Source organism: Leucoraja erinacea, chromosome 4, assembly GCF_028641065.1.
Source record: "Leucoraja erinacea ecotype New England chromosome 4, Leri_hhj_1, whole genome shotgun sequence".
In the NCBI taxonomy this organism is placed as follows: domain Eukaryota; kingdom Metazoa; phylum Chordata; class Chondrichthyes; order Rajiformes; family Rajidae; genus Leucoraja; species Leucoraja erinaceus.
The window spans coordinates 92,841,538-92,861,977 of NC_073380.1; the positions used below are offsets into that span (position 1 = coordinate 92,841,538).

Genomic DNA, 20,440 nt, shown 5'->3' on the forward strand with positions numbered 1-20,440 from the left:
TCCTCTGCAGACTACTCCAAGGACCGATGCATGTCCGGTTGAGAGGTTTGTCCACTGCTGTCAGGGCACAACATGGGCGTCATTGATGTAATGGTGTAGCCTAGATGGTTCCGCCCACCCCAGGCAAAGATGGATGGAGACAGTGGAATCAATTGATTTGACACACTCCAGGGGCGGCAGACCATGAATAAGCTGATGGGCAGGTCGACACCCCCAGCACAGTGTCCCATCACTGCACATTCCATCGCGTGGCTACTACTGTGCAACGACCGCTTCCCCAACGCAGACAAGGACGTCACCAGAACAACATGGGCGAGAGTCTACGAGCTACACAGGGCCCTGTGCTGCAACTCCAACCTATCCCACGATTTCACAACACAGGAAATCGAGCAGGCCATCCGAAGGCACCAGGCACCGCCGGCATCCACCCGGAATACATAAAACACCAAGGCATGAAGGCAACTGACCATTCAATACGATCTTCCTGCACTAAACTCACATCCCCTCAAACTTCCCCTAACCCTCTGTTATGTGGAGACATCTCGCCCACTTCACCAAGCACTACCCACAATTTAACCAACAAATGTCTACTTTCCGAGAAAGCTCTCAACCCAGGATTTGACCGACACCACACTCTAAGACCAAACCAGAGTATGGGTTGTGACTGAGCATGGGATCCAGGCAGCACCAAGATTCACAGCAGGGGACCATTGACCCAAGTCACTTGCACGGACACTCTGTTAATCCCATGCAGTTTCCCCAGTCGCAAAGATGCAAGTCTTTCCCCCCATTTGCAATGACCCAAGGGATTCAGGGAAACTCCCGGGTAACAGCCATTCAACAGCATTAGCCTTAGTCTCCTTACCTTGCGGCATCTAGATGTTCAGAGTCAAGAGAAGAAGCAGCCCTGAGGGCTTCAAGTGTGACTGGGGGTGCAGTGGAGGTTGAGGGAGAATGCACTGCCAAAAAACAAACAGCTTCTTGCCAAGTCACAACCAGAACTATTGGTGCCAACCGTTGAGGTCACAGGCATGTCTCACCTGCAGTCGTATGCAGAAGACCATGGGAGGAAGCTTCATCCTAAAGGAGGATGTAATTACAGGAAGGATCACATCTGTCTCCAGCTGTATCGAACTGAAATCATCACTCCCTTCTGTTTTAGTTGCAGAGCCAGCAAACACAGAGGTCTCCAGTGCAAAATACTATCAGACTCAACCGTGAACTTCAAGTAGCTCTTGGTGTATATCAAAACTGGTCATTTTTGCTGCCAATCGTCCAATGTTCGGTTTCTCTTCTCTCCATCTCGCTGCATTCTTATTGCAGCCCAACCTGGGCATGTCTCAGAGCCCAGCTATTGGCAATATATTATCACACAGACACACGGACAGCAGAGGAACCTATCCAACCTATCCTCATGGCAACCTTGAGCCTCACCCTGGAACAAGCATTCCCATGGCCGTATCCATCTCTCCAGCCCACCCCGCCAGGATGCCAGAGGAGATAGTGGAGGCAGATGCTGCAACAACATGTAAAAGACATTTGGATAGGTATATAGGCAGGAAAGGTTTAGAGGCTACGGGCCAAACGCAGACAGGTGGGATTAGTGTTGATAGGACGGCTTGGTTGGACAAGTTGGGCTGAAGGGCTCGTCTCGGGGCTGTATGACTATGAGCCCACCCCCCACCCAACTCTTCTTTCCGAATCCAGACAAAGAGTCTTTGACCTGAAATGTTAACTCTTTCTTTCTGCAAATGGTGTTGACCTTTTACGCCAACTGTTTTCTGAATTTTGTTTTTATTCAAGGTGATATCATCACTGGAAAGATTTGCATTTCAATCCCTCTCAGAAGACTGCAGAAAGCAATACCCTTTAGTACTCTTCAAGTGCAGTCATTATCATAATGCAGAGAACTGCAACCGGTGTACACAGCAGTAGAATTGCATCCTGGCAACGGCAGAACCCCGGGTTCGATCTAGACTATGGGTACTGTCTGTAAGGAGTTTGTCCGTTCTCCCCATCACCACGTGGGTTTTCTCTGGGTGCTTTTGGCTTTTTGTAAATTGCCCCTAGTATGATGGATAGAACTACAGTGCAGGTGATCATTGGTTGGGGCTGACCAGAGACCACCTGTTCAGACTAGTTCTATGTTATCCCACTTTCTCATCCGCTCCCTACACACTAGGGGCATTTAAAAAATATATACAGAGGTCAATTAACCTACAAACCCACACATCTTTGGACTGTGGGAGGAAACCAGTGCATCCAGAGGAAACCCAGGGATCACAGTGAGAACGTGCAAACTACACACAGACAGCACCCGAGGTGAGGATTGAACCCAGGTCTCTGGCGCTGTGAGGCAACAGCTCTACCTGCTGTGCCACTGCCCTCTATGTAGCTGGTTACATAGAAAATAGGTGCAGGAGGAGGCTATTCGGCCCTTCGAGCCAGCACCGCCATTCATTGCAATCATGGCTGATCGTCCCCAATCAATAACCCGTGCCTGCCTTCTCCCCATATCCCTCGATTCCACTGGCCCCTAGAGCTCTATCTAACTCTCTCTTAAATCCATCCAGTGACTTGGCCTCCACTGCCCGCTGTGGCAGGGAATTCCACAAATTCACAACTCTCTGGATGAAAAAGTTTTTTCTCACCTCATGGATGTAACTAGTAGAGTGGATGGGGGAGAACCAGTGGATGTGTTATATCTGAAGGTTTTCGACAAGGCTTTCCCACATAAGAGATTAGTATACAAACTTAAAGCACACGGTATTGGGGGTTCAGTATTGATGTGGAGAGTAATACCTGAGGATCTCCTACTCATATATAATACAAATTGTCGATCTAACCTAGATTGGGGTCGGAATCTAGGAATTTCCCGGATTTTTTTTTCCCGAATTGGACCTAAAGGTGTTTTATCCGGTTTTTTGCCTCCCCCAGAACTGGCTGGCAAACAGGAAGCAAAGTGTTCAGCCATGAGCGAATGGCGGTGCGGGCTCGATGGACCTGGTGGGAGTAAACAGGGTCCTTTTCACAATGGCAGGCAGTGACTAGTGGGGTACTGCAAGGCTCAGTGCTGGACCCCAGCTATTTACAATATATATTAATGATTTGGACGAGGGAATTGAATGCAACATCTCCAAGTTTGCGGATGACACTAAGCTGGGGGGCAGCGTTAGCTGTGAGGAGGATGCTAGGAGACTGCAAGGTGACTTGGATAGGCTGGGTGAGTGGGCAAATGTTTGGCAGATGCAGTATAATGTGGATATTATTTGTGATTATTATTATATGTGAGGTTGGGAGAGAAGGCAGGTACAGGATACCGAGTTGGATGATCAGCCATGATCATATTGAATGGAGGTGCAGGCTCGAAGGGCCGAATGGCCTACTCCTGCACCTATTTTCTATGTATCTATGTAAATGGCTTCCCCTTTATTCTAAGACTGTGGCCCCTGGTTCTGGACTCGCCCAACATTGGGAACTACAACGTGAAATGATTAGTCAGGAGCAATGACCACTGCAATCTTTCTTTGAAAGCTTGATGTATAGATAAGGAGGGGGACTAAGAGAAGAATGCTGACAGGTTTGGATTACTCCAGGAAATGGCCCTCTTCAGGCCTTTGGTTCAACGGCACGCGATCCAAGTTTGTTTTAAAAGGCTCATTGTGCACTTACTGTCGTCTCGACAAGCCCGCTATACAAGCCAGCCATGGGACAAATGCACTCGCAAAGTGAACATGAATGATATCTGGTCGAGCACTTTTCCCAGCGGCCCCCAGACCCGCTCCCAACCCTGTAATTAACCAGGTGTGTTGAAGGCAGCGGGTCAGATGCAGGTGATGCAACAAATAACTCTTTCATTTCACTTCCAACACTTTGAAGCCCCCTTCATTTCCACGGGTAGATCCATTCAGGCAGATTTGGCTTTTGGTACAATCAGCTCAAGCATGACCTTTGTACTTAAAAAGTTTAATAACCACCCAGAATTCAAAACAAACCCTTTGGTTCAGCTAAGTCTCCTTCCACCAAAATGAAGAAGGCATAACTAACAATCATTTGGAAGAGTATTGCTTTAAATCGTTATTTTGCAACAGGATACACCATGTTTTCTGCCTCCACTCTCCCCCTCAGTGATGTGTGACGGGACAGTACAATTCTTGCACCTTCTAAAGGGAAAGCTGGGTTTTGCTTGTGATAGAACAAAGAACACATGATTTAATGCGTGCACAATGCTGCCCATTGTGCAATCTACAAAATGCCCATTTGTTTCTCTCCAACTAAGCATGAAATTAGATTATTCATATCCTTTGAAAACATCTCAAAAGTGGATGTGTTCTATCCATGCCTGTTAGAAACATGTGCGAAGAGAATACCCCACAGCAACCCCAGCTGTTGCATTGATAATCAGTGAACCCGACGGTAAACCATGCTTTGGTTGGGTAGGAAACCTCTGTAGGATTGAACAGAAGATGGGGGCACTGTGAGCGAGTCACAGTCCATTTGGCTTCAAACATTTCTTCAAAAAAAAAGTAAGAGACACGGTAGGAGCGGTAGAGTTGCTGCCTTACAGCGCCCGAGACACGGGTTCGATCCTGACTACGGGTGCTGATTGCACGGAGTGTGTACGTTTTCTCTGGGTGCTCCGGCTTCCTCCCACATCCCAAAGACGTACAGGTTTGTCGGCTGGGTCGGAAAGAACTGCAGGTGCTGGTTTATATCGAAGGTAGACACAAAATGCTGGAGTAACTCAGCGGACGAGGCAGCATCTGTGGAGGGAAGGAATGGGTGACGTTTCGGGTCGAGACCCTTCTTCAGACTGATCTTCTTCAGTCTGAAGGGTCCCGACCCGAAACGTCACCCATTCCTTCTCTCCACAGATGCTGCATGTCCCGTTGAGTTACTCCAGCATTTTGTCTACCAGGTTTGTAGGCTAATAGTCTTCGCTAAAGACTGGAAATTGTCCCTGGTGTGCAAGTTAGTGCTAGTGTACGGGGATCGCTGGTCAACAAAGAATCTGTGGGCCGAAGGGCCTGTTTTTGCGCTGAGTCTCTCAATTATACTAAAGACAGTTGGTCTAATGTCACAGCAATCACATCCCTATCAGCAGAGAACATTTCTGTAACCGGAATAAACCAATTTGAAAGATTTACCATCATTAATTTGAAACAGCCAAGAATGCTTAATAAAATATATTTTACTTTCTAAAATAAAGCCAAGTATCTATGTTCAAATATAGAAATGATAAAGTACAGTGGGCAAAGCACTTGAATCCGATAATCTGTTCAAAAATCCAATTTCTGACATTTGACTCATTCATTAACCTAGCATGATGCGAGTGTCTTTTGGGTGTCCCTTGAGGTCTCATTTTCACACCTTACCTTTCCTTATCTCTGTGTCTCCCTTTCCCCAAACTCTCAGTCTGAAGAAGGGTCTCGTCCCGAAACATCACCCATTCATTCCTTCCATGCAGAGATGGTGCTTCCCCACCGAGTTACTCCAGCATTTTGTGTCTATCTTCGGTGTGAGCGAGATGTGCAGCTTGAACCAACGTTCTGGAATACCTAGCGTTCTGGGACTGGGGTTGGACTGAAGTCTGAGTTTTTGGCGAGAGATGGAACAGGGTTGCGAACACTGGGCTGGGGTGTTGGAAATGTGGGTAGGTTTGAGACGGGAGCCTGGGTCAAGACTATTTGTATGTGCCAGCTTGTTTGATGAGCTGAAACTTGTAAACTGAAACTTAATGGAGTCTGTTTCCCACTTCCACTCATCTGGTTCACTGGAAATTTTATTATGCTGTATAATATGTAAAAGCAAAGTGAAATTCAAAGTGTTCCTTTGTGTAATAATCAGACTAACATCCCATGCTAAGGTACATCAGGTAGCGCAAGAGAAACATTAGAGTGCAGAATGCTACAAAGTGCTACAAAGTGCAGATATTAAAAAACATGCAAGGACACATTGAGGGTTGATTGGAAGATCCTTGCATACGATGTCTGTTCAAGTCAGATTACAGTGGGGAAGAAGTTTGACCTAGAACATTACACCTCAGTTGCTCCGTATGGATGTACAAAGTCTGATCCCATGTTATTGAGAGAGACCAAGGCCTCTGCTTAAAATTCTTTCACAAAACCTTCACAAAAGCACTCAGTAGGGACATTGAACATTGAATTCTCACAATTCTGTTAGCCCTTGCTGTCTCCTCCCCTTCCCAGCTCTACCTCAGCCCTCTGGTTCCTCCTTTTTCCTTTCTTCTCCCCACCCCCTATCAGTCTGAAGAAGGGAGTCGGCCCGAAATGTTGCCTATTTCCTCTGCTCCATAGATGCTGCTGCACCCGCTGAGTTTCTCCAGCATTTGTGTACCTTCGATTTTCCAAGTTATCTTCTTAAACACTTAGTAGGGAGAATGCAATTGCATCAATGTGAAATAGTTTTTTTTTTTTAAAGTTTATTTTTACTTGGAGCACATGGATGCTGTAATCTTAAGCAAACAATGTGACGAAGGAACTCACCGGGTCAGGCAGCATCTGTGGAAGGAATGGACAAAACATTTTGGGTCGGGACACTTTCTCAGACAGTCTGAAGGGATTGTGGGCAGAGCTGTGGCCAAGCCAAGTCTGAAGAAGGGTTTCGGCCCGAAACGTTGCCTATTTCCTTCGCTCCATAGATGCTGCTGCACCCGCTGAGTTTCTCCAGCATTTTTGTGTACCTTTGAGGTACCGTCGGTTACACAGTGTAAAGAGGAAAAATGTATTCTCATTACACACACAAAATATGGGCCTGTGTTTCAGACGATACCTTGGCATCACTGTGATTAAACCGAAGCCAATTGTTAAGGGGGAAATCCTTTAAAACCGAGATGAAAAGAACTTTTTTCACACAGAGAGTGGTGAATCTCTGGAACTCTCTGCCACAGAGGGTAGTTGAGGCCAGTTCATTGGCTATATTTAAGAGGGAGTTAGATGTGGCCCTTGTGGCTAAGGGGATCAGGAGGTATGGAGAGAAGGCAGGTACGGGATACTGAGTTGGATGATCAGCCATGATCATATTGAATGGCGGTGCAGGCTCGAAGGGCCGAATGGCCTACTCCTGCACCCAATTTCTATGTTTCTATGTTAACCACATGCTCAGCGTTTCATTTTGCCACCCTGCCCAACAATGCTGGAAAGCTCCTCTCAGATCGACACGTTCAGCAGCAAAGCTGATCTACTCCCACTGCCCTGGCAACAGCGAGTGCTCGTCCACACCACCTCCAGCTTCTCGGGTGAAAATAATTCTTAATACAACATAATCTGATAAATCCGTGAATGATTCAGGATTGCCCTCTCAGCGTGCACAAAAGCCCAATTGTCCACAAGCACTCAAAGAGCATTTGTCAGTGTGCTCAGTCCAAAAGGGCTGCTCTTAAATCACACCTTTCACCGTCGCACCTTCGGGGGCCGTTTCCTCAAGGTTTTGCTTTTCAACAAAATCTTAAAAAATTACAGACTACCGATATCTAGTGGTGCAAAAATTGGACTTTAATAAAAATAAAAAAAAACCTCTCTAAAGTTATGTGAGAATATTAACGGCATGAGAAAAGCTTCCCATCACCAAGTACTGGAACTGCCAGTAATGTTAATATGCAGCAGTGCTTTCTTTGAGCCATGAGCAAACAATATTGCTTTGAAATTTGATGTACCCAACTGTACCCCCCAGGCTATTCCATGCTGGGAGTTCATTCTCCAACACAAACTAATGTTGCCCCAAGTAGAATATCTGGCAAACAACCCGAGAACTCGTTGATATATATCAGTTGTGTGTGCTTACCTGGAATAAGCTGCACGGAGCAGCAATTGGCAACACAGAACAAATCAAAGCTGAGAGAGGTATGAAAAAACAAATGCACCGGCCAATATGTGGTTGGAATATTAAAGCAGCTTCTTCACGAGTAGCAGGAACTACATTTTAGGCAAATTTATAAGAGTGTAATGCGACACAGCAGCGAGACCCAATGCTCAGCATCAGATGGGAGGTGGACTCCGAGTTTAAACATTGAGTCTCATTCGCCTGGGGAAGACGAGTTTAGAATAGGTTCATAAGTGATAGGAGCAGAATTAGTCCATTCGGCCCATCAATTCTACTATGTCTTTTGTTTAAGAAGGAACTGCAGATGCTGGAAAATCGAAGGTACACAAAAATGCTGGAGAAACTCAGCAGGTGCAGCAGCATCTATGGAGCGAAGGAAATGGGCAACGTTTTGGGCCAAAACCCTTCTTACTATGTCATTCAATCATGGCTGATCGGTCTTTCCCTCTCATCCCCATTCTGCTGCCTTCTCCCCTGATACCCTTACTAATCAAGAATCTATCAACCTGCCTTAAATCTATCCATTGACTTGGCCTCCACAGCTTTCTGTGCCAATGAATTCCAGATTCACCACCCTCTGACTAAAGAAATTGCCCCTCATCCTCTTCCTAAAGGAACGTCCTTTAATTCTGAAGCTACGACCTCTGGTCCTAGACTCTCCCATCAGTGGAAACATCCTTTCCACACCCACTCTATCCAGGCCTACCACTGTTAAAATACTTAGAGAATTGGATAACATATAACATTCTTAGAGGCTTGGACAGAGTAGATTCAGGAAAAATGTTCCCGATGTTGGGAGAGTCCAGAACCAGGGGTCTGAAAACCTTTTTCACCCAGAGAGTTGCGAATCAGTGGAATTCTTTGCCGCAGAAGGCAGGGGAGGCCAATTTGCTGGATGTTTTCAAGAGTTAGCTCTTAGGGCTAAGGGAATCAAGGGATATGGGGAAAAAGATGGAACAGGGTACTGATTTTGGATGATCAGCCATGATCATATTGAATGGCGGTGTTGGCTCGAAGGGCCGAATGGCCTAATCCTGCACTTATTTTCTATGTTTGGTAAGTTTCAATGAGGTTCTCCCCTCATCCTTCTAAAGTCCAGAATATAATGGTGCAGCTTTATAAAACTGGTTAGGCCATGGAAGACTGGGCAATTCTGATTGTCTTACAAATACACTGGAAAGGATGTAGAGAGGATTGACCCAGGCCGTTGCCTGGGAACAAGTGATTCAGTTAACAGCACAGACCGAGTAGGATGGGCTTCCTTTACTTGGCGAGGAGAAAACAGAGAGAACTGGATAGAAGCATAAAATAATTGACGGCCACAGATTAGACAAATGGTAGGAAATTCTTCTCCAAACCCAAGGCATCTAAAACTAAAGGGACTTGGGGCACAACTTAAGGAGAGATTTGAGGAAGAACTGTTTCACCCAGAGGGTTGTTGGAACGCATTGCCTGGTGGAAGCTTTGGACTTTAGAACTTTAGAGATACTTTAGAGATACTGCACATAAACAGGCCCTTGGGCACACCGAGTCCGCACCGACCAATGATTAGCACAATAGAAACAACTTACAATTTTGCCAAAACCTGTACGTTTTTAGAATGTGGGAGCAAAAACGGAAGCATCCGGAGAAAGCCGGTTGCAAGGAGAACATAGAAACTCCATACAGTGAACACCCATAGTTAGGTTCGAACTAGCTGCCCCATTCAACTTATCACGGCCAATCTTTCACCCCAATGCGATTCCCTCCCCGATCCACTTATCCCTGGACTCCTTACATATCTAATCTTATTAATCTACTATTTATATGAACTCAAGTGACTGTCTATGGATGTTCACTAGGAACAATTACAAAGATTTGCCTTCCTCGTCTCTCCCAAATGGCCGTCCCCCTCCCCATGCAGAGGCTCCATAAGGGAGGATGGAGAAGATGCCCACGTCTACCCCCCTCAACCCTCCCAAAAACTCCATGGTTCAACCTGTCATTCGTTCAAGCTCCAGAGAGTGGTGGCCTGGCCTTATTAGTCTTTCCCCCTGTGCCACATATTACACCCTCCTCATTTCATTCTGGAGCTGTCAAGGGACTCCAGAGCCCAGCAGAAAAGTGAAAGCACAAGGGGAGTGGGGTGGGTTGGTTGGGATAGGAACCCACCTGGTTGTTTCCTCATGCAACACCTGGTAGATGCCAATCTCGAACGTTTCATTTTCAAAGCGGCTTCTGACCCACTCCTTGTAAATGCGGAACTCTGAGGCTGTGACAGACTCCCCCTCTGGAATTTGGGACAGGTTAAATTTGTACTCTTGGTAGAGTGGCTGGTAGAGTGTGTAGTCTTCTTGCTCAACTGCAAGGAAAAGACATTAGAAATTAAAAAGCAGAAGGCAACACCAACATTATAAGGTTATATATGTACATACACACACATTTTCAGTAGTGCGAGGGTGAATATTCAATGAAATTAACTTCTAGGAAGTGTATGCAATGTCGGTAACCAGAGATGAACTTTTCTGACTTACAGAAGAATTTGCTTACGAATAATTAGCTCTCAGGAACAGAACCGTACATAACCTGGGGACTCCCATAAATCCTAATCAGCATCTGCAGTGCTCACATCTGTATGGCAACAATTGCACAGAAGACCACTAGACAGCAGTCCACATTATATGACTGAGCAAGGAAGAAAATTTAGAAAACAACCTGCAGATGCTGGAAATCTGAAACAAAAACGGAAAATATTGCAGGCACTCGGCAGGTTAGGCAGCAGTTGGAGCTAGAACCCTCGTGATTACTGACGGCCGATTCGCCAAACACTTGCGCCGGATCTCCTAGTTGCTAACCATTTCACTCTCCATCTCATTCCCATGCTGACCTTTCTGTCCTGGGCCTCCCCCTTTGCCAGAGTGAGGCCACTCGCAAATTGGAGAAACAGCATCTCTTTGTTAGCTTACATTCCAAAGCTAAGAACATTGAATACTCTAATTTTAGGTAACCTCTAACAACCCACCTCTCTCCTTCCCCTTTCTCCCCCACACTCCTCATTCCCCCCAACTGGACTCGCACCTATTGTCTGCCCCTCCCTCCCCGCCGACATACATCCCCTCCTCTGGCTTCACAATTCACAACTCGTCAAATCCTTGTCTCACATTTCCAGCCTTTGTACAATCATCTGCCTATAACCCCCTCGTGTCCATCCATTATCTGCCACACTTTGTCCTGCCTCTCGTCCCTTCCAGCTTTCTACCCCCCCAATCAGTCTGATGGGTCCCGACCGAAAACGTTCCCCATCCATGTTCTCCGTGGATGCTGCCTGACCTGCTGAGTTACTTCAGCACCTTGTGTCTTTGTTTTGTAAATCAGCATTCAGTTCCTTATTTCTGCACCTCATGATCACATCTCTTTATCATTTTTTTCCCCCTGTTATTATCACCCAAATCGCTAAACTAATCATCATCAAACAGACAGAAAGTGATGCAGCACAGGTACAGACAGGTCCTTCAGTCCACCAAGTCAGCACCAGCCTTCACATACCCATTTACACTCACCCCAGTTTTTATTCTCCCCACATACACATTATTGTTCCCGCAGCTTCTTTTTTTTTTTTTTTTAATTTTATTTTTTATTAGAAGTCACATAACATTTTACACTCACCCCAGTTTTATTACCCCACATTTTTTTTTTGAGCTTTAAGTAAGGAAAGTAAAGAAAGTGCGCAGAGTCTACTGCAAGAGTGTCACCCTTAGAAAGAAGTGAGAGAAGTAAAGTGAGAAAATACAGCAAAGAAAATAGGAACAATCGCTCTATTATAACATTAAACTCCGCAGAAAGGGGACTACCAACCAAGTCTGTTTTTGTTGTTTTACCTCCCGTTACCAGGTCCTGCTACCATCTATTTATTTATTTATTTATTTAAATTACTATTGCACCTCATGTTCCCGCAGCTTCTACTGCTCACCTACACAGTGAAGACAATTTACAGCAACCCAATTAACCTATTGATTAGATTGATTAAAATTGCCGATTCAGAACGCTGCTGCTCGAGTCCTCTCGAAGACCAAGAAAGTGGATCACATCACTCCTGTTTTGAGGTCTTTACACTGGCTTCCAGTCTGTCAAAGAATTGATTTCAAAATATTACTGTAGGTTTATAAAGCACTGAATGGTCTAGGGCCAAAATATATTTCTGATCTGCTGCTACATCATGAACCATCCAGGCCTCTGAGGTTGTCTGGGACAGGTCTGCTTTCTGTCCCCAGAGTCAGAACTAAACATGGAGATGCAGCGTTTAGTTTTTATGCACCACATATATTGCACAAACTTCCAGAAAAATGCAAGTCTGCTCCAATAGTTCTTTTACTCAAAATGTTATCAAACCATCTGTGGAATTGCTGTACGGGGGGGGGGGGGGGGGGGGGGGGGGCTGACGTGGCAGGAGTGAGGCAGGAGACAGTCCGGGAGCATCTATAAATACATAAACTGCTTGCACCATCCTTCAGGTTTTGCGTTCAAAATCACAACTATACGTTGTGTGAAACATTTCTCCCTCACGATAGGTAGCAGTGGCAGTAAAGCTGCTGCCTTGCCGCGCCAGAAAGCGGAGTTCGATCCAGACTACCTGTCCCTGGGACTGTGTGGGTTGTCTCCAGGTGCTCCAGTTTCCACCCACACACCAAAGATGTACAGGTTTATTGGCTTCTCCAAGTTGTAAATTGTCCCTAATGTGTTGGATAGTGCTGGTGTATGGGGTGATCGCCGGGCAGTGTGGACTCGATGTGCCAAAGGGCCTGTTTCCACGCTGTATCTCTGACGGCCAAAGACTGCTTTTGTTCTTTTTCTCCCGATCCCCTTCAATCTGCAGCCTCTCGCTTTCAATCCTTTTGCTCAGAACTGGACACTACTCTGGCTTTGGCCAGTCCAAGACTTCACTGAGGTCCAGCACAGCTTCCTCAAGCGGCCACTCTGGTTTCCCTTTGAAAATAGAACTACTGCCCGACTCTGGCTGGCTTTTGCAGGAACTAGTTCAGACAATCGTGTCAAAGGGGGTTAAGAGCTAGAGCATATCAGATTCAAAGTTTCTCCCCCCCCCCCACCACAGGATTTTGAAAATGAAAAACATCTATTCAAGAAGTCTTTAATAGGTGAATAAGTCTAACTAAAGGATGTTTATTATATTGTTTCATGGAGTATCAGTGTACAAGTGTCAATAGATGCAATTACTTGTCAATGTCAATAGTCATCCTCGGTTAAAGTATTGTTCTTAAGAGAGAATGTGTCCGATTACTGCTGGAAGGTTGCATGAAGCGTTTTTCCCTCCTATACTGTTTAAATCCAAGACAGCTTATTTTCTCCTTGTCAATTTCTAAAGTAACTATTAAGTGGTTCTCCAGTTCGCGAAATACATATACAATAGGTGCAGGAGTCGGCTATTCGGCCCTTCGAGCCAGCACTGCCATTCAATGTGATCGTGACTGGTCATCCACAATCAGTACCCCGTTCCTGCCTTCTCCCCATATCCCTTGATTCCGTTATCTCTAAGAGCTCGATCTAACTCTCTTTTGAATGCATCCAGTGAATCGGCCTCCACTACCTTCCGAGGCAGAGAATTCCACAGATTCACAACTCTGAAAATGTTGGTTCAAGAACCAGTTGTTTCTAGACTCCCCCAACATCGGGAATACGTTTCCTGCATCTAGAGTGTCCAATCCCTTAATAATTTTATATGTTTCTATAAGTCTTGCCATCCTGGGAATTAACCTTGTGAACCTACACTGCCCTCCCTCAATAGCAAGAATGTCTTTCCTCAAATTAGGAGATGAAAGCTCCAGGTGTGGTCTCACTAGGTCCGTGTACAACTGCAGAAGGATCTCTTTGCTCCTATATTCAACTACTCTCATTATGAAGGCCAATATGCCATTAGCTTTCTTCACTGCCTGCTGTACCTGCATGCTTACTTTCAGTGATTGGTGTACAAGGACACCCAGGTCTCATTGTACTTTCCCTTTATCTAACCTGACGCCATTCAGATAATAATCTGCCTTTCTGCTCTTTCCACCAAAGTGGATAACCTCACATTTATCCACATTATAGTGCATCTGCCATGCATCTACCCACTCACCCAACCTGTCCAAGTCATCCTGCATCCTGCATCCTCCTCACAATTCACACTGCCACCCAGCTTTGTGTCATCTGCAAATTTGCTAATGTTACTTTTAATTCCTTCATCTAAATCATTAATGTATATTGTAAATAGCTGCGGTCCCAGCACCATGCATTGCGGTACCCCACTAGTCACTGCCTGCCATTCTGAAAGGGACCCGTTAATCCCTACTCTTTGTTTCGTGTCTGCCAACCAATTTTCTATCCAGGGCTCTCGCTTAACTTTTTTCCCGTTGCCAGCCGGGCAACCTAGGCAGCTTTTTAGGTTGCCAAATGAGAGTTTAAGTGGTCATGTAAGATGTCTTGCATAACACGTGCTATAATGTGCTAGGAAGAAGTGCACAGTTACCAGTCAGAATTACGGTCAATGAAGCATTCACATATTATTTCTGCTTCAAACAAAGTCACAAACTAAACATATTCACCAATCAAGACATGATATATACCACAATGACATGCAGCAAAATTACAATACAGTATCTCATCTCTTTTTACACGTTGCAATGAATGCAATTTCTATTATTTCTTTCACCTTCCAAACAAAATTCTGGTTGGATTATTCAGCGTATGATCAACCTCGGTGAGACCAAGCGCAGGCTTGGCGATCGCTTCACACAACACCTCCACTCAGTTCGCAATAACCAACTTGATCTCCCGGTGGATCCTGACACTTTCCCTTGCAACCGCAGGAAATGCTACACATTCAAGGACCCAAGTCGTCTTTCCAGGTCTTTCACATGCACCTCCTCCAACTGCTCTTCATCGATCAGCTGATCTACATCGGTGAGACCAAGCGCAGGCTTGGCGATCGCTTTGCCCAACACCTCCACTCAGTTCGCATTAACCAACCTGATCTCCCGGTGGCTCAGCACTTCAACTCCCCCACCCATTCCTAATCAGACTTTTCTGTCCTGGGCCTCTCCATGGCCAGAGTGAGGCCCACCATAAATTGGAGGAGCAGCACCTCATATTTTGCTTGGGCAGTTTACACCCCAGCAGTATGAAAATTTACCTCCAATTTCATGTAGTTCCTGCTTTCTCCTCCGCTTCCCAGCTCTCCCTCAGCCCACTGTCTCCGCCTCTTCCTTTCTTCTTCCCACCCCCTTCATCCGCACATCAGTTTGAAGAAGGGTCTCAACCCAAAACGCCGCCCATTTCCTTCGCTCCATAGATGCTGCCTCACCCGCTGAGTTTTTTTTGTCTCCCCATTCACACAAGTTCTGTTATCCCACTTTCCTCACCCACTCCCTACACATTAGGGACAATTTTACAGAGACAAGTTAACCTACAAAGCCAATGCGTCTTTGGGATGTGGGAGGACACCCACACGCTTGCAGGGAGAATGTGCAAATTCAACACAGACAGTGCCCGAGGACAGGATCGAACACAGATCCCTGGTGTGTGAGGCATCAAGTCCACCAGATGTGCCATTATATTTTATTTTCCAACACACAAAAAATTATATGTTGATAACTTTGGTTACTAAAAAAAAAGAACTATCCATTTTCAGTCTTAAATCTCTAAGTGACGCTATGTCCCCCTTTACAGCTACTGTAGGCTTTAATTCAGTTCAAGACTATGGGGCAGTACATTGGCCATAAAGTTGCTGCCTAAAATTGCCAGAGACCCGGAATTGATCCTGAATATGGGTGCTGTTTGTATGGAGTTTGCTCCTTTTCCCTTTGATCACATGGGTTTTCTCTGGGTGCTCTTGTTTCCTTCCACATTCCAAAGGTGAGTAGGAACTTTTTTCAGACCCAACCCAAAACGTAATCTTTTCCTCTTGTCCAGAGATTCTGTCTGACCCGTTGAGTTACTCCAGCTTTTTGTGTCCATCTTCAGTTTGAACCGGCATCTGCAGTTCCTTCGTACACACACGATACTATACGATAGAACTTTATTAATCCCAGGAGGGAAATTGTGTGTGTGTGTGTGTGTGTGTGTGTGTGTGTATATATGTATAGTTATATATTTATATATATTATACAGCTATAAATATACAGCTATGTTTTCTCGTTGATAACATTGTTTACAGAGTACTATGTTTACATATTCTGTTGTGCTGCTGCAAGTAAGGATTTCATTGGGACATGAGAGAATAAAACACTCTTAACCTACGTCGCTAATGTGTGGGATAGAACTAGTGTACGGCTGATCAGTGGTCGGCGTGGACTCAGTGGGCTGAAGGGCCTGTTTCCACGCTGTATCTTTAAATTAAACTAAAACACTAAAACACTAAAACCAGAGGAAATCTAAAGAAGGGTCTCTACCCGAAACGTCACCCAATTTCTTCTATCCAGAGATGCTGGCTGCTGCATGGAGTTCCACCGCACAATTAAAGCATGGAATAGTCTTCACCCTACCATAGGTACCCAACCAGACGCAACTAAATTTAAGGTAGCTATTTTTTTCCCCCCCAAGAACCTTTTCTTGTTTAAGTTCAAGTCAAGAGAGTTTTATTGTCATGTGTCCCAGATAGGACAATGAAAGTCTTGCTTGCTGCAGCACAACAGAATATGTAAACATAACACAGAACAGGAGATAAAAGTCCACTGTGTTTTTTATGAATCTTCACAAAAACTCTCCTTTTCTCCAAAGATGCATCCAGACCCATTAAGTATTTGCAGCAAGGGACCATTGTGGACTCCCTTTCCTTTGTCATCAGTGTCGGCTCTGATTTGTTCTGAACCACTTCATACCTTTATAGTTTTCCTCTCCCCTGACCCAGTCTGCAGAACAGTTTTGACTGGAAACATCACTTATTTTCTCCAGAGATGTTGGCTGACCAACTGAGTTAATCCAGATGTTGATGTCCATCATCCATGAACAGCAGCCTGACATGCATGTTATTTTATTCTAAGTGGTTCACAGCAGAGTGGAAAACAAACAAGATCGCATCCCCAAAGATCCGTTGTGGCGGTAGGCAAATTGGAGCGAGTCCACCTTTTAGCTGAGGTAGGAGGTGATACGTGCCATAACCAACCTCTCAAGGCCCTTCATAACCACGGACAACAGTGTCATTACTAGTTTCTTCCCGACGGGCCTCGCGGCCAGAAGGCTTCCCGACAGACAGCGGATGTGGACTGGGAACACGGCCAGAGGCCTTTATCGAGGTGCCGCGGTCTTGATGCCTTCCGGATCGCCGTGTAGAAGCCGAGCCTGGGCCTCATAGGTCGGACGGAGCAGCTGGGCCTCTCGGATCGGAGCAGACAACGCAGGTCACGGCTGAGGCCCGGTTCGGCACCATGGAGGCTTGATGTGGAGCGTCGACAGCGGCGAGACCTCGGCGGCACTGAAGCAGCGGCAGCGAAGCCTCGTCACGTTGGGGGCTCAGTGGCGGCAATGCCTCATGGGTCAATCCCGGTCGGTGTCTGTCTCATCCACGGTCTGTGTCCGTCCGTCCGTCCCCCCTCCGTCTGTGTCTCTCTCACTCCGTGTGTGTGTCTCCCAAAAGGAGCCCCGCATGCTTCGAGACTTTGTCAGCGCTCTAGGTGGCTGCTCTCCGTGTGTGTGTGTGTGTATATGTATATGTGTGCGTGTGTATATGTGCATGTGTAAAGATGTATATATGTAAAATGTATATATGTAGCATATATTCATACATATTTGTCAGTGCTGTAGGTGGCTATATATATATATATATTATATATATATATGGGTATGCTGCAAAGATTTCCACTGTGCCTAGTCACATGTGACAATAAAGTATTCCATTTGGTTGAATTGAGGAATGTCTCCTTGCTCTTCTTGAGATTATTATTATTGATGCCCTTTCAAAGCAGATGAGAACCTCAGACCTTAATGAGGTTGAAGATAATAGCAAAAACAACATCCAGTTGGTCCGCTCAGCTTTGGAGAACGTGGCCAGATAGGAGCAGAATTAGGCCATTTGGCCCATCAAGTGTACTCTGCCATTTAATCATGGCTGATCTATTCCACCCTACTAACCCTATTCTCCTGCCTTCTTCCCATAACCCCCGCCACCCATACTAATCAAGAATCTATCCACCTCTGGGTTACATCAGTGTTCTCCCTTTCGAAGTGTGCATAGAATGCATTGAGCTCGCCCGGGAATGATGCTCGCTGCTGCTTGAGCGGCCACTTGCTTTCTCCATGTAGCAAGTGATGGTGTGTAAGCTTGCCCTGCCACAGCTGCAGAACATCTGTCTCAGCCTCCAATTTAGAGCAAACGTGTCTCTTTGCCTTTTTTATAGCCTTAGAGGACTGGGTGGGCTTCCTGCATGAATCTGCAACGGCAAACTTGAATGCCTGATGTGGCTCATCCAAGATTTATGGCTTTGGTGGAAACACACCCCTCCAGTTGGTAACAACCGTGGCGTATTTATTCTGGTTCACTGCCAAGTCGGTAGACTGGGTGAGTTTCAACACACTGAACAACATATTGAATATAGAACAGTACAGCTCAAAAACAAGAACTAAGGGTAAGGGGGAAGTCTTTTAGGGCCGAGACGAGAAAATCATTTTTCACACAGAGAGTGGTGAATCTGGAATTCTCTGCCACAGAAGGTAGTTGAGGCCAGTTCATTGGCTATATTTAAGAGGGAGTTAGATGTGGCCCTTGTGGCTAAAGGGATCAGGGGGTATGGAGAGAAGGCAGGTACAGGATACTGAGTTGGATGATCAGCCATGATCATATTGAACGACGGTGCAGGCTCGAAGGGCCGAATGGCCTACTCCTGCACCTATTTTCCATGTTTCTATGCCCTTTGGCTCACTATGCCCAAGCAGAACATAATACCATGTTAAACTAATCACCTCTGTCCTCACATAGTCCATATCCCTCCATATCCATGTACCTATCTAACATGGTACCTGCTTCCACCACCATACCCAACTACACAATACAAATGCACAGCTGTCCCCTGTTAAAAGAAAAACTTGCCCACACATCTTTCAGCTTTGCCTTCTCACCTTAAAGCTATGCCCTCTCGCCTTTGACATGTCCACCCTGTCAAAAAGATCCTGACTGTCTACCCTAACACTGGCTCTCATAATTGTATATACTTCTGCCGGGTCTCCCCACAGCCTCTGACATTCCAGAGGAAGTAAATTGTCAAAGCAATAAAATTACAGACATTTCATAAATGTGTTAACACGCTGAGGTAACACTAATTATTCACAAAAAAAAAATATTTTGCACATCATTAGAAAAAAAACAAGCACCTCATAGATAGCTGTACGGAAAACAGATGGGGAATTGGGAGTGAAATTGAAGCCCTTCCCAAAAAGAATACTGTGGGAGAGAAAGTGGTGGCAGATGAGCGAGAGAGAGCGAGAGAGAGAGAGGGTGGACAAAGGAGAGGGGGGGGGGGGGGGGGGGAGGGGGGGAGAAAGAGAGTGCAGGAGAGGAGGGGGGGGGACACAAAGAAAGGTAGGAGGCTGAGGAGGGGAGGGGGACATTTGGAAGTGAGGGGAGGAGAGGAAAGGGGGATGGAGGGGCAAGAGCCTGGAAGGAGGGAAGAGGAGAGAGAGAGAGACAGAGAGACAGAGAGAGTGTGTGAGCAAAAATGAGGATAGAAAATGAAGCAGCCCACAAATCTCAAGATCAAATACCAAACAAATGGCAAGTTGTCAAGATGGAATGCACATTTCAGTCTTTATCACTTTACCAGGGATTCCGTTGGATTTAAAAGATTTAACACACCCTCAATGTCTGTTCTCTTCCAAGACTAGTTTGGCGGAATGGAATTTGCCAGCTGCACAGGACAGCTAGTTACATCTGCAATTCACCTTTGAGAGCTGAAAGAACTGTTATTGAACCACCACATCTGCCACATCAGCAGTTGCTACATTCTCCATTAACGCGAGACGGGCCATGCTATCCCTGGCCATGACAGCCCGACCTCTGCTCGTCTGCAGGGGGCTCTAAACCACTGCATCTTTCGAAGGAATTTTTTTTTAATTGACAGCTAAAATCTCGATTTATTATTGATGTGTAGTCACGCTGGCAAGGCGAAAGATGTAAATGATTAACTATCTACATTAATAGCAGCTCATTATGCCACTTGGGCTGATTTACACAGGTGCACGGGGGCGCAGAAGGAATGTGCCCTGGGGCACACTGAACCCAGGGCTGGGGCCCACAGTCTCGAACGCAAGCTGCAGGTGCAGGCAACTATTGCCGCATCAGTCAACTCATTCTTGTTCACACCAGCCTCCCCTGAAGTCGGGACATAACACACCAGGTCAACAGAGCTGGTACACAAAATTTAACCCAGCATTCTCATCGAGTTACAACCAATAAAACCCACCTTGCTGAAAAGCCAATTTTAATAATACTAGTCATATACATCCGCGTAATTTAAAACATTTAGCGACCTTAAAGTGATCATTCAGTGACCATTGTCAACCTTAAACAGAGGATTGTTCAGTATAAACAGAGATATTTCTGGTAGCATCGAGTGTGATCAACTTCAACATGAGACCC

General features: G+C 45.7%; 1 protein-coding gene across 1 annotated transcript in view; it reads right to left on the reverse strand.

Annotated features, from left to right (window-relative positions):
- bmp6 (bone morphogenetic protein 6) overlaps nt 1-20,440 on the reverse strand; it is a 141,807-nt gene that overhangs the window by 77,296 nt on the left and 44,071 nt on the right. Inside the window, exon 2 of the mRNA XM_055634800.1 lies at nt 9,994-10,183. Coding sequence (XP_055490775.1) covers nt 9,994-10,183 — 190 coding nt within the window. The remainder of the gene's footprint in view (nt 1-9,993; nt 10,184-20,440) is intronic.